The following is a 13,959-nucleotide window of genomic DNA, read 5'->3' as shown; positions in this document are numbered from 1 at the left end:
AGTGGGTACCTACGCTTAAAGTTTCACGACTATATTAACAAATACAAGAAACTTTTAGAGGATTGTTTAAGGAAACTATGATAAGTTTGATAAATTTGTTGTGTAAAAAAATTATTAAATTAGATCCTACCTTGTTAAATTCAAAGTGTCACCCATTTCGATTGAATGTGAAATTTAGTTTAAGTTAAATGTATTTTTTTTAAATAGCCTTGTGCTGGCTAGGCCAGAATCGTAATGCACTATTCACAATAGCAGCGGGGCATTGAAGGCAAAAGGGTATGATGTCCCTTTATCTTTGATGTTAAATCATTAAAAGATTTCTGCGATTTCGATGTGTGATATCAGTTATCTATCATCGACAATATAGCGTGGTTTCCATGTAGCCAGTATAATGTAGTTGAACAGTAGAAATAGGTGCGCCACGCAGTATTAGAATAATTCATACGAAAACGTTGGCTCAAACAGGACAAGGAAAGTATAAGAACCACGGAGGTAATCAGAGAGGATATTCAACTATTTGATTCACTCGATTGTTCCATGTTTTCCTAAGGTGTCCCCGACCCCTTCTATTAACTTAAAAAACCACTTTGAAATGGTATGACTTGAGATTTTGGTGATTAAATTTTGGGTTGTTGTGCTGAGTTGCGTTTCCTCCTTCTTCAGCCTACGTTTTGAACAGCTTTACAGTGTCTATAGTCAGAACAGATGTATATTTTAGATAGATAATCCCTATTCAGATGCCGAGTTAAAAAAGTAAAATTGTATGAAATTCCCTCGATAGAAAAAAATCGCAAAGCATGCTCCGAAAATTATAAAAAAACGTAAATGATTCATAAACAAATGGTTCTGTTATTTTACATAGGTATGAAAAATTCAGTGTTTCTTTAAAATCTATTTAACTCAGATGCCGAGAGGTATTTGAAATATTTTAAATAATTCGTGTTTTATTAAATGTTTTCACAACAGTCGCTTACGCCTATTCATTTAATCCATTTTATATTAGCGCGCTATCTCTATCATTCTTGTGTACATTTATTATCTCCCTTTTGATATGTATATTTGCGACACGTTCCATACTGGTAGATACTTTCAGTATCACCTTGGTGAAAGATCACCATTCGGAATTGAAATGTTGCTTGATATAGTTTTAACCCTATTTGGTGATCAGATCTGAATAGCGAGGTACATTCCCACCTTCTTCTTTCCCATCTCCTTCCCTTTACTACTATTTTCAGCCTCACAAAATACCCCAATAATTGGGGATGCCATAGTCTCATTGGCTCCTGACGGTTGGGAGCAATTGGGACTCTTGTGTGGTATTCACGTAAAAAAAGTTAATTATTAAGACTTCCTGAGCTGTTCTTTGTTCATTCTTCTAAAACAAACTATTTTATTAATTCCTCAGTCCAAAGGCTACATAGGCATGGAAATAAATTCCGTTCCGTTGATATTTTCATTTATTTCTTCCTAAAATTTGTTTTGTTTCGCTAATATTAATTTATTATATAATCTGATAATATATAATATTAAAAGTATAATTTACTTTTTCTTTTGCGTATATTTGACAGGCAGGTGTAGGTTTTTTCTCGTTTTTTTGTAGTTTTTGTATGATTTGTATTACTGTTATTGTTATGTTAATTTTAATGCCTTATGTAATATTAAATTTAAACTTGTTTTATGAGCCCGACGGGCGTAAAAGAATAAAAAATAAATTAGTGCGTAGTTGGATGTGTTGATTTTTCATAAACGTAACTCTTTTGCAATTATTGTACGCGAAAATTGTGTATTTTATTGTTCGTTCCTATCGTCTATCGAAAAAAGTCATACTGATTTAACTGAACCTTTAAACCTTGTAATGTGTATCGATTAGCTAAAAGAAACATAATGAAGCTAATATTATTACATATATCAATACCGCACAAGAGTCCCAACTACTCCCAACCGTCTGGAGCCAGTTAAACTATGGCATAACCAATTTGGGTACGTTGTGAGGCTGAAGGTTTTGGTAAGGGGAAAGAGACGTTGAAGAGGAAGGTTACTTTACTAGTCAGATCTGGTCACTAAATACGCCTAAATCCATTTCAAGCTAATGAGAGTATCTTCACTCTGGAACGTGCAGCAAGTATACTATATATTATTTTAAATTGTGAAATAACACAAATCAATCAAATAAAATTTACTTGCGCACGCCGGGATTCGAACCCGCGACCTTCGACCTGCTAGTCCAGAGCCGTACCCCTGAACCACAGAGGCATTTAAAAATAATGATATTTTTTAAACAAAAACTTTTTTTAATGCAGCATGGCAAAACATCAGTTGTCATAAATTTGGAAATAATAACGGAAGTTGATAAGTTATAAATGATCCGATAATTACCTCAATAATTGGTAATAATTCAATTCTAAAAAAATAATCGTGATATTTTTAGACATTTCGTAAACGCAATTATCCAATACCGCCTCGCCTTTATATTTAAATCAAAACGGAAATGACTGTCCTTTCAGCAAATTCGAATCAAATTCAATTTCCTGTCAGTAAATTCAGGTTCCCAAGTCCCGCTTTTACTTGATAGAAAAACGACATTAGAGGAAGCAAAAAATTTAGCAAATTGCTATTTACAATCTTACAAATAGTCGTGTAAACCTGTCCATCGTTTTAAATAAATGGAGACAGGATGTCAAATATGACGTATGGATGTTTTTCTAAAATTCGCGATGACGTACATAAGTAGATACCTGAATTACTGTGAACAATGCTAAAACCATACGTTGTAGTTGTACGAATGCGTAAAATAACAATTTTCTAGGTATAAGTTGTTTTTTTAAATGTTTCTCGTATGACTATTCCATCTAAATAAAAATTTTAATGTTCGTTTGTTCAAAATATTAAATCTTCGGAAGTTTTCACCGATTGCTTTGAAATTTCGACAAAACTTTTCATTCGTTTGTTTTTATACCTATATTACATAAATGTCACCGGTGATAGGTAAAAACATGCTTTGATGAAAATCAGTGTAATGTGTTGGAAAAACATGCTTTTTTATTGAGGCACAGAAACAAGTGGCGGGGTACAAATAGTTTAAAATTAAAATAAAACAGTTTTAGCGCCATCTGTTGGACGTAAAAGCAACACGTGCTATTGTTTCTCTATCTGCACAGACAGACTAAGCCACACCGTGGCAGTTTACAGCTATTATTTTAATATTATTTCAAATAATTTTAAATTGTAAAACTCTTTTTAAAATATGGAATTAAATTGCAAGTTACTCGCGAGTAGGTGATAAAAACGTATTAGTTTTATAGTCGACATAGGTAAATCATAAATAACAATATCAAAATGTTGGCGATGTCTTGTATAGCTTTAGGTATATTTAGCAGCCCGATTATAATAGCCAGGCTTCTCAACCTTCTTTTCGACGTGTTTGGTGACCAGATCTGAATAGCCAGGTACTTCCCAACCTTCCTCTTTCCTTTCCCCACTCCCCACAGCGGTATAATATAGTCAAACTGGGGATGTTATAGCCCCACTGATTTCGAGCATTTGAGACTCTTGGGCGGTCCTTATTCAAATAAATAAAATCTGCCTATTTTTCTTCGTTGAAACTCGTAAAATTCTCGGAATTCGAGATGCTACATTTCTACTGGTTCAGGAAAATAGGTTTAGGTTGTAGGTACGTCTTCTGCGGTATGATGCGGCTAATGAACTTATAATCATTTTTTAATTACTCGTCCAACAAAACACAACAAAATCCTAATAGAATGGAAGGGGGCTGCTCCGTGTAAGTAAGGAAAACTGTAACAATTTCCGAGTAATTATAGGGATTTATTTTTGAGGTATTATGCCGTGTTGTGCTACCTCACATCTGCCCTGATGATGGACATTGTAATCCTGTCCGAAACTTTGGCTAAAGAAGGAGGCATAATACGCCAAAAATAAATCTCAAAAAATCTCAAATCATAACTTCCGAATAAGTATTAATTTTGTTTTTAAGTAGGAAATCATAATACCAAACTAATACGCACAATCTTAGTTGAAAATATTATGAAGTTGTCTAAAAAATTTGGGATTAAAATCGATAATCATTTGCATTATACAAACCTCCTCACTAGGAGGGCTGCTGAAGACGGTTTCAAATCTTTCCAACTGTTATTTATTCCTTTGCAATAAAATAAGTTATATTATATTATCAATATTATGTCTTTAGTCCTTAATAAACGCCAAAATATATTTTTTTGCACATGGACGTAGAAAATAGGCCAGAAAGTTACCAATGGTAAGTAAAAGGACCCTTTAAATAATAATAATTGGATGACTTGTATACTGCCGTTTTTGTGCAAAATCACCTCAAGGGCGCCGTACAAACTTATAATACATTTCTACAGTGATCCATGTTATTACTATTTATGGAGAAAATATACAATACAATACTTACCTGGTAGGTCATACGAGGTTTTCCAATAAGAGGTGTTATTTTGATATTCAATCGTAAAATATCAATGGTTTCGTTGCTTGTGTGGCACGTAGCGCCGTCTGGTTGAAAGTAAACGTTGTCCAGATCAATACTATCCAATTCCGGCCATAAAAAATCATTAATCATCTCTCGATAGCGCAATCCATTCACCGTAACTGTTGCTCCAGCCTCATTTTAAATCAGCCTCAAGTAAGGTCCAATGACTCCGCCGGACCATAGACCGCACCAAACAGTCACACGTTGAGGATAGAGAGGCTTTTCAACAATAACTCTTGGGTTTTCCGAGCCCCAGATGCGACAATTTTGCTTGTTGACGAAGCCACCGAGGTGGAAATGGGCTTCATCACTAAAGATGATTTGCAATTGATTCACTCAAGTGAATTTTAAAAATTTCAATGGTTTGTTGAAGCGTGTATCGTTCCATTTTTATTAATGGCGTAGTTTCTGACTACGATACCGACTAGTTACTGACGTAGTATTTAACATTTGACAAGTGTCAAATGTTAAAAAATGACAGCTTTAAAAATAACATCTACCGAAATAGCGGGCTATTAAAAATAACACCTCTTATTGGAAAACCCTGTAGTTAGTGGATCCCTGATTTTAAAAAAACGTACAACAATACAATAATCGTTATGAATTATATAAAGAAGATGCATTATACAACTTCTTTTGATAAAATTCCTACTTTTTATATTGAAAAACAATCAGCATAAAACAATAAACAATATGTGAACACTTTTCTTCAAGCATGGTAGATGTAAATATAAAATATTTTTTAATGTAATATAACTTCAATTCGTAGCCAATACTTTTTAAAAATTTAAAAATAATGAAATTTATAATAATTTCCAAAATAAAGGCAATTCAACTACTTATGAAAACGGATCTTCGGTTCACAAACTAGAAAATCCCAAAATAATGCAGTTTTTTGTAATTAAATAAATGTACACTTACTCATCCAGCACCTCTGTATGGTCGAATGACATGATGGACTTAATTTTTGCTGATTTTGTTCAACTTTAAAATAACAAAAATGTTGTTTAATACTTGTTACTAATCACAGCACTATATTATCAAAATCTCGTGTAAATACTGGTCACAAAAAATTGACAACACGAGAGAAAAGTCCTGGATTCAATAAACAAACCGTATTACCCGATTAGAATATTATGTAAACTCCCTTATTTGCTATTTTCTACACAAATATTTGAATAGTTTAACAAGGATTCGCAGTTTTAATAGAACAGTTGAATAGAATTGACAAGAGTTTCTGAAGGAAATGGTCACACACTGAATTAAGTAGGCTTCACTCTGATACAACCTTCGGCACTCCCTAACCTGGACTGTCTCACGTGAACTGAAAATCGACTGGACTGAGGAAAAGCCTGAAAAACTCCCCCGCCCTTAGTTGGTGGATTGGTCGGCGTTGTGTATACGGATACACCAACACAATGATTGGATTTGTACCTATGTACACACGGAATACGGTATTATACTGCGCCGGCGCGTGAATTTAATAGGCTCAGAGCTATCGTTACATCCGAGTACTCATCCGAAACACACACAATGTACTTCTAACTTCCTGTGTTACCGTTCTGCACCATTATAGATCTTATGTCATCGCCTCGGATAGATAATAATTGGCTAAATATCTTGTAAGGCAGCTTAATGGGTACCGTCGTGAATTTTATTTGGTTGCTTCAAACTCCCACTCGAAATTAAAATTGCTATGTTCTAGAATCTGAAAGAACAATGGTTGACAAGTATTGTTTTAAGACCTGTCGAATTACGTGGGTAAAATTAAAATTGGGCCTCTTTACAAGCATTATAAAATATATTTAATCAAAGATCAAAGAAAGAATAGCGCTATCATTTTAAAGCATGGTTTCGTAAGATGTATTTGAACAAAGAGACGGGGCGTTGCGATGTTTGCAATTTCCTCGGTATTGAATTTATCCCATACTGTTAACATTGCTGCGCACGCCCCAAGTCCTTCACAAGTGAAATTAGCCCTCATGCGCAGACATCTATCTCAATGACATGGTTCCCATTAAACGAAAAAAAGGTTTTCATTACATTAGATGTAAAGCACATTTTCAGAAAATTGAGTATCGACGTTTTTATTACGGAAAGTTTGTAAATTCAATAAAAACTGCACTATTAACACTTTGTGTAATAACGTAGCAGGTAGGTACTTAAAAACAACATTATTTGTTAAGGTTATAATCTTTTTCCGTAAGCAAAATAAATTCTTGAATAAAAAACTTAAACGTAATGTACAGGTTGAGTCAAACTAAATACCAAAAAGCAGTTACTTTTCCAACTAACGGTAAATTCAGACTGATTAAAAGAATTAATTATTGTGTACCTACAATGGCAAAAACGCACTGCCATTGTACATACTTAATAAGACGGTATCAGTTGTAGCAATAAAGTAATTTTTTTTTATTTCTTCTACTTTGTTAACAATGTATTTATTTATTAAATAATTAATCAATTTACAGTATAATAGTATAATCAGAGTATAATCAATGTTGTTTACTAAAATAATTCCTACAATTAGTTTTCACTGCTTTTGATTTTTTAATGTTCCTCTTCTATAGAATAAACAATAAAACGGGTAGTATCAATTCAGTAGCGGCTCGTGTCTATTGTGTGTACGAGAATGCTAATATTACAAAAAATCGCATTATTGATTTTGTTGTAGCTGAAAACGATTTTTTATTTTTGTTAGAAAATCCGATTTTTTTAGTGAAAATTTTCAGGAAATTTCAGTTTAGCCGTGCGCCACACATTTCCCGAAAATCTTCATTTAAAAAATTATTTTCGATAAAAAAATTCAATATCGTTTTGAGCTACAACAGCAATAATGCCATTTTTATAATATATATTAGCACTCTAGTACACACCCAAAAGTCACGAGCCACCACACTAGTGTGAAGACTTTAAGGAAACGGCTTCAACTGATCTTCACGGTGCGTGTTTGATGTTGTTCTTATGCTGAGTATACACTTGCGAACCGAAACGCGAACTGAGCCACGAATTACTGGAAAGGAACGAACTGAAAGCGGCGTTTCGCGCCATTTGCGGTTGCTTCATTCCTTTCCCATAAGTTGAGGTTCAGTTCGGCCGTTCGGCTCACGTATGTATACGTAGCATTACGCATAACTTTGAACAATGTTAGGTTACTCGTGCATAACACAATTGAATGAAAAATTATGTTTTTCCAAGAAAAAAAACATAATCGGAATAGAAACTACTTAAATGTTCTAAACCAGTGATTTTCAATCTTTTTGAATACGCGACCCCTTTACGGGTTGGAAAATTCTGGCGACCCCATTTGGCTATGGATACAGACAAAAAGTTAATTATTTTCTCTATTTTGGTACCTGTATTCATTATTACGGCCAAAGAAGCCGCGAGAGCATTGAAATTAAGTACGAGGTAAGTTGGTAAGGCTTTGTGCGACTTTGACTTGGACGCCCCAAAGTGTTGACGTGTTTTGGATGAAAACATATTAAGTATCCAGAGCTGGCAAGGAAAGCTCTAAAATTATTAGTCCCATTTGCCACTTCATAATTATGTGAACTGCCATTCTCTTCAATGGTGGACATTAAAACTAAAAAGAGAAACAGACTTAACTTAGAAAATGATTTGATTATTAACATATCGAAAATAGCACAACGATTTGAAAAATAAACAAACTCATCCTTACCACTGAAATAGTGTTTTTATTGTAGTTAAAACGTTGCCTTTTTCCGTTTGCCGGCGACCCACAGATTGAAAAACACTGTTCTAAACAATGCAACACGTTTTCACCAAGTTTTTTTATAATAAATTAAAACAAAGTACGATGACAACAGTTATAAAAATCATAAATAAATAACATTCATATTTACATATACAAAAATAAAAATAAATAATTATTTATAAAAAATGTTACCATGCATGTATTATATGTGAATGCATTTTTACTCTGTGACTTATGAATAATTCTCATACACAAAATCGTAGTTATCAAAATTACAATTGGAATAAAACAAATTAAAACAAGATTTACAGAAAACCTTCTGATACCAACCTAATAACTAAAAAAAACTAAAATTTCCTCCATTAACAACCTGCCAAGCAGTTTGTCGGCACAAATAACACTACTTAACAAAAATGATTTGTTCAACTTCTTAACACCTTTTAGGTATACTTGAAAAAAATTTAACTCCATGCAGGAGGCCTATGCCAGAAAATATGTGCGGGGGTATTTTAAAGAAAAGTAAGGATTCAACCTGGGTCTTGAAGAGTACCATCTTTTAGGATGGACCAAAATCCAAAGCTGGCAAACCATTCCACAGTAAACAAAAACGATTCATTAAAAAAAATTTCAACCACGTAAAAATAATGTTGAGCAAGCGTTTTGTCACGTCTTTCTGTGCCAAAGTGTTCGTCGGAGTACCTTCAATGGAAAAATCTGCAGAATAAACACATTTCCCAATGAAATCTATGTTCTAAAGATAGCAATCCATTCGTTCTAAGATAATGATGGTGTTTGTAAAGAGTTTTTTCGAGTATCTAAGGATTTCAAACCAGAACTCAAAAGTCGGGCGCACTTGCAATTTATACTCGAGTTGGGTCGATCGATCGTTTTACACGACCCACTAGCATTATGAGCGGGTCGCGAAAACCCGCTCTTTGAGCCGCCGTACCAGGTCATACACGACCCGAAAGCTGAAACCGGTTACCCATCACCCGGCTTTCATTTTCGTTTGACATGGGTATGTAACATATTCATAGTACGATTTTTTTTTCAAGCCTATTACCGAGAACCGATTCCAAAAATATCTGGAAGAAAAAGCGGTTCCATATTCTATACAGATCTCCGGTAACTAGACACTGGAACCACAATGATAGCCTATTATTGAATTAGCCTATTTAGCCAAAATTAGCCTATTTAAATTTCAGGAATCTACCATCTATATTTGTCTGTCACGAGAATTCGAGACTTTATGCCCGGTTTACAAAATTCATATTATGCATCTTCTATGGTCACTCGCCACGCTACACCGACAGCCGGCACCCGGGTCACGAGAGTGAGTCGCGACACCCGGGTGCTGACACTCTATGGGCGTTCACCTCACCACACTGGCACCCGGCACCCTGATCGCGAGAGCGGGTCACAGGGCCTGCGTGTTGACAATCTATCTGCGCTCGCCTCACCACTCGGCACTCGGCAACCAGGTCGCGAGACCCGGGTGCTGACGAAAATAGCCCGCTTGGAAGCTGGTGAGCGGGTTTTAATAGCGGGTCACGACCACGATGATTCACCACCGACCAAAGACTAATTTATTCAAGACCAATAATCATGTTCTTAAGTACTGTAATATACAACATACATTATGCACAGTTCACAACTTCTGGGAGGAAATACTGGCTTAGAGGAAATACTGGCTTGGAGAATATACTGGAGCTCCCGTACCTAATCTGATCACTCAGATTATCGTCATATATCATGAGCTTAACCCTTATTTTTTCATGTTATCATAGATTTTGAAATCAATTTACGAATAAACATCTTTCTCGTTTGAATCCAAAATGGTGGATTTTGCTTTTAGCGAATATTTTTCTAAATCTTTCATATTGTAACTAATAGTAACTCCTCACAGATATAAATCCACCTGAGAAGGTAGAATGTAATTTCATTTACTTACCTAAAAATATAATACCGAATGGTTGTCGATTGAAATACAATAGAATAAGGACAAAGAATGTGGAAGGTACTTGACATAAATCTACTATCGTGCAAGGGAAGTCCGGTTACGTACCGCTATAGAACGATTGATCGCTAATTTGGATTTCCCTTTTATGTTCACTCTGAGCTCGTGCTGGAGTCCGAGATCATTTCGTAATTTTGGTTGAACCCCCATTAAACATCCGATCTTCAAGGTCCATCTCGGGGACACTTATTGTTGTATTAATCAACCGTGTCACTTCATTTAAAACATGGAGAGTGGTTTACTTACTTTGTCTGGGGCATTTCAATGCAGTCTGAACTTTTAACAAGAGTTATGTTATAATAGCGAAAATAAATGTAGAACGACAAACCTAGTCGACCAAGAATCAATTGTCATCTAACTATTGGATTTACTATAAAGTGTACTCGAACTTGTTGCTCAAGCATCAGTTCCAATCTGCACAGTGCTCAAGAATATCCTCTCGTGTCTCCTAAAGCCACCAAACATGGCTAAGTTCAGGAACAGTTCGGTGTGTCTGGGAATGGTCATCTTCTCCGCTCTTCTCGGATTAACTCTGTCCAAAACCATCTACACCCCCTCCGGGGTTCCTCCCAAGAACTACAACATTCAGGTCCAACGAACGGGAGAGACACTTAAAGCGGCGTCGTCTCATACACCCTACTCAACTGAATACGTCCTGGATGGAACTCTCTACAATCCTGCGGAGTACGAAACTGCCGAGTCTGCAAACTTCGGGTCTTATGGAATAGGTCCAGGGCAGTTGATCGGTGGTGGAGGAGGCTATTCGGGCGGACTCGGGTTCGGTGGCGGTGGCGGTGGCGGCGGCGGCGGTGGAATCAACCAGTTTGGTGGCTTCGGCGGTGGTGATATCGGCTTCGGGAACGGCTTCTCCAGCGGGTACAGTAGCGGCGGGGGTGGGGGCGGGCTCGGCGGCGGTCTCGGAGGTGGAATCAGCAGCGCAGGAGGCGGATACATCAGCCAGCCCTACTACTCCGGAGGAATCGGTCTGGGAGGAGGCGGCGGGGGCGGCGGTGGCGGCGGTGGTGGCGGATACATCGGGGGCGGCGGGTACAGCGGGGGCGGCGGCGGTGGAGGCGGATACGGAGGATCCATCGGAGGGGGATACGTGGACAAGAACCAATACGAGTCAGGCAAGAAGAACTCCGGAGACGAGAACATCCAGAAGGTCCAAGCTAAGTCGCAGGAATCCGCTAACCAGGGGCAGCAGGGGTCTAACGCGGCCTTGGCGGAGCAGAGCAGCGCCAAGGGAGACTCGGGGTACTACAAGGACGAGTCAGCCAACAAGAAAGAAGTGGGAGATGGCAAGACCTACCAAGGGGCGTCATCTTTAGATAAGAAAGGTGAGTTTGGATCTATTTCATCGTGAAAGACACTCATTCGGAGTTTAAATATTTTCAGCATATTAACTAAGGTCTGTTAAATATTTTTCATAAAATTAACATTGTAATACCATCTGAATTCTAGGTCTAAACGGCGAATCCGAGAACATGCAGAAGAGCCACAAGAAAGGTCATGTGACCAAGGGATTCAAGAGCTCCTCGAGGAAGGACGAGGAAGAGAAGACAGAATCATTCTACGACGAGGCTCACGACGAGGCCGACAACAAGAAGTTCGGACAGAACGAGGGGGCCCAGAAGGAGAACTCCGAGTCGTCCTTCAAGGGAGGCCATGAGAATGAGAGCCTGGACGCCAAGGCCCAGGCCAAGGAAGGAACCTTCAAGTCGCAGAACAAAGTTGAAGACTCCAAAATTAACAAGGTAATTATGACTAATTTAAGAAGTAAGACGTTTACAACGCAGGCGTTAACAACATTTCCATTTTCACCCTAGACAACAGCAAATACATTTTCAGCAAAAAGACGAGTAGGAATGTAGCAATATCCAATATGGTAGAATAAGAGTAGGATTATCGCATGTTGTGGAAATTGGTGCCATCGTGATTTTTGCAATCAATATTTGAATTGAGGCATATTTGGCTCCTTTGTTTGTCCCACTATCCATTTAATTTACGAAGACTCAAATAATAATGATAAACTGTTTGATTTTTCCAGGGTGAATTTGGCCAGTCGAGCAACAAAGGAGGTTCGGAGCAGTTTAGCAAAGCAAACGAGTTGGGGGCCCAGTCAATTCTCGGCCACCAGGAGTCTTCTGGACTGTACCAAAAAAATAAACCCTTCGGAATTGTTTGAGGAAATCATTGAATCATCACGACACAACACCAGACCACATGACATAACGAGGCTTATTTAAATTAAAATTTTAATTGATTTTTGTAGTTTTTATATATTTATATTCTGAATCAGTTAAATTAATAAAGTAAATGCTGAATACTTCTTTTTTTATTATTATCCAATAATATTATTATATGACCTACTGGGTAAAAATAATTTGTGATTTTGACAGAAAAATATACTTTCTTGATATTCAAGATAAAAATCTGGTTTTTCTGATCCCGAAGATTGAGCAAATACAGTTAGGTTCTGATAACACATTGATGACAGTTAAAATTGCATGACTACTTTTGATGATAATCTAAAAAGATATTATGTAACACAGCTTAGCAGGTATCCGGGAAATTTTTTTTGTAATTTTGTTTGAAAAATTTATTTATCAGTTGAGAAGGGTGACCAGACGACTCAGCAAAATGACAATTCAACACACCTTTAACCTGTTGAAGGTCGCAGCATAAAACAAAAAGTATTTGTTAAGCCTTCAGAGATGCGCTATTCATAAAAATCAAAAGTGGAATCTAAAGTTTTATTAGGCCAAGCGATGCCGATTTTGTTTTTCAAACATTTTTCGAAGCATTAAGGTAAAAATTGTATCGCAAATTATTCTAAAAAAAGAAAACATGAGAATGCTCACAGGTTCTCCGGAGAATCATCGGCATTCCACTGGTTAAAAAGTGATGAAACAAAAGCTGAGTAAAATAGGTTACATTTATAAATTGTTTTTTTCATCACTTTTAATAACTTTATATTAAATCTTAGTTTATCATTAAAAATAATATTTATATGTATTTAAAAATGTGAACCCCATCTTCAAAGTCTTGTCTTTTAAATATAAGAACATTTTACCAAAAGGAAACTATATTTAAATCCGTAGAATGGGTAATACATCCTTACACTTATCGCACCAAAGAGGCAGAAGTTTTCTGTTTTTTTTTTTAAAGACTTGTGGGAAAATAAAAAAATATATATATATATAATAAAATACATGCATTTTTTGCAAATAAAACGTCACTAAATGGCGCAACATTGAATTTAACTTCAGTTTATGGAGTCGTATTACAAGAGTAGGCTTAAATTTCGGAATATAATTTGATAGCTGGGTTCTGGTGAGTACCATGTAAAAAAATTTCATTAAAATATATGTATTACTTTCAAAGATATAGCTGTTAAAAACAGAATCCATTTTCTCGAATGGGACCCTTGTTTTCGCCTGCATGAAGTGTGTTAAGTAGGATTTCAAATATTATTCACTGTGAACCCCTATTTGAAATTAGAGTAGCTGGGTACAGCCTAGCGGGTTGTGTGATACGCACTCTGTCTCATTCCAGCAGCACAGTAATAGACGAGGCGGAGTGTGTACCACGTGATCCCCCGTTGCGATATGTAGAAGTGTGATCAGGTATGAAGAGTGATAGAAAAATAGTTTTTTTTGTTTTTGATTGAAAAAAAATATCATTGGACAACAAAAAGACGTACATATACGTTTT

The 13,959-nt window shown here is 36.4% G+C and overlaps 2 protein-coding genes across 2 annotated transcripts in view; one reads left to right on the top strand and one right to left on the bottom strand.

Annotated features, from left to right (window-relative positions):
* Positions 1-5,842, bottom strand: part of LOC149421017 (uridine phosphorylase 1) — a 44,960-nt gene extending 39,118 nt beyond the window's left edge. The window contains exon 1 of the mRNA XM_089635713.1: positions 5,429-5,842. Within this exon, the coding sequence (XP_089491839.1) occupies positions 5,429-5,460 (32 nt within the window). The 5' untranslated portion in view covers positions 5,461-5,842. The remainder of the gene's footprint in view (positions 1-5,428) is intronic.
* The window catches only part of LOC149421016 (uncharacterized), a 39,995-nt gene extending 27,486 nt beyond the window's left edge, over positions 1-12,509 (top strand). Inside the window, exons 2-4 of the mRNA XM_089635155.1 lie at positions 10,644-11,582; positions 11,707-11,999; positions 12,293-12,509. Coding sequence (XP_089491281.1) covers positions 10,706-11,582; positions 11,707-11,999; positions 12,293-12,430 — 1,308 coding nt within the window. The 5' untranslated portion in view covers positions 10,644-10,705 and the 3' untranslated portion in view covers positions 12,431-12,509. The remainder of the gene's footprint in view (positions 1-10,643; positions 11,583-11,706; positions 12,000-12,292) is intronic.
* The last annotated feature ends 1,450 nt before the right edge of the window (positions 12,510-13,959 follow it).

This window comes from Hesperophylax consimilis, chromosome 9 (assembly GCF_061612785.1).
Source record: "Hesperophylax consimilis isolate HC1 chromosome 9, BYU_Hcon_1.0, whole genome shotgun sequence".
NCBI classification, from domain to species: domain Eukaryota; kingdom Metazoa; phylum Arthropoda; class Insecta; order Trichoptera; family Limnephilidae; genus Hesperophylax; species Hesperophylax consimilis.
Note: the sequence above shows the minus strand (reverse complement) of the source record. Positions and strands in the feature narration are given on the sequence as shown.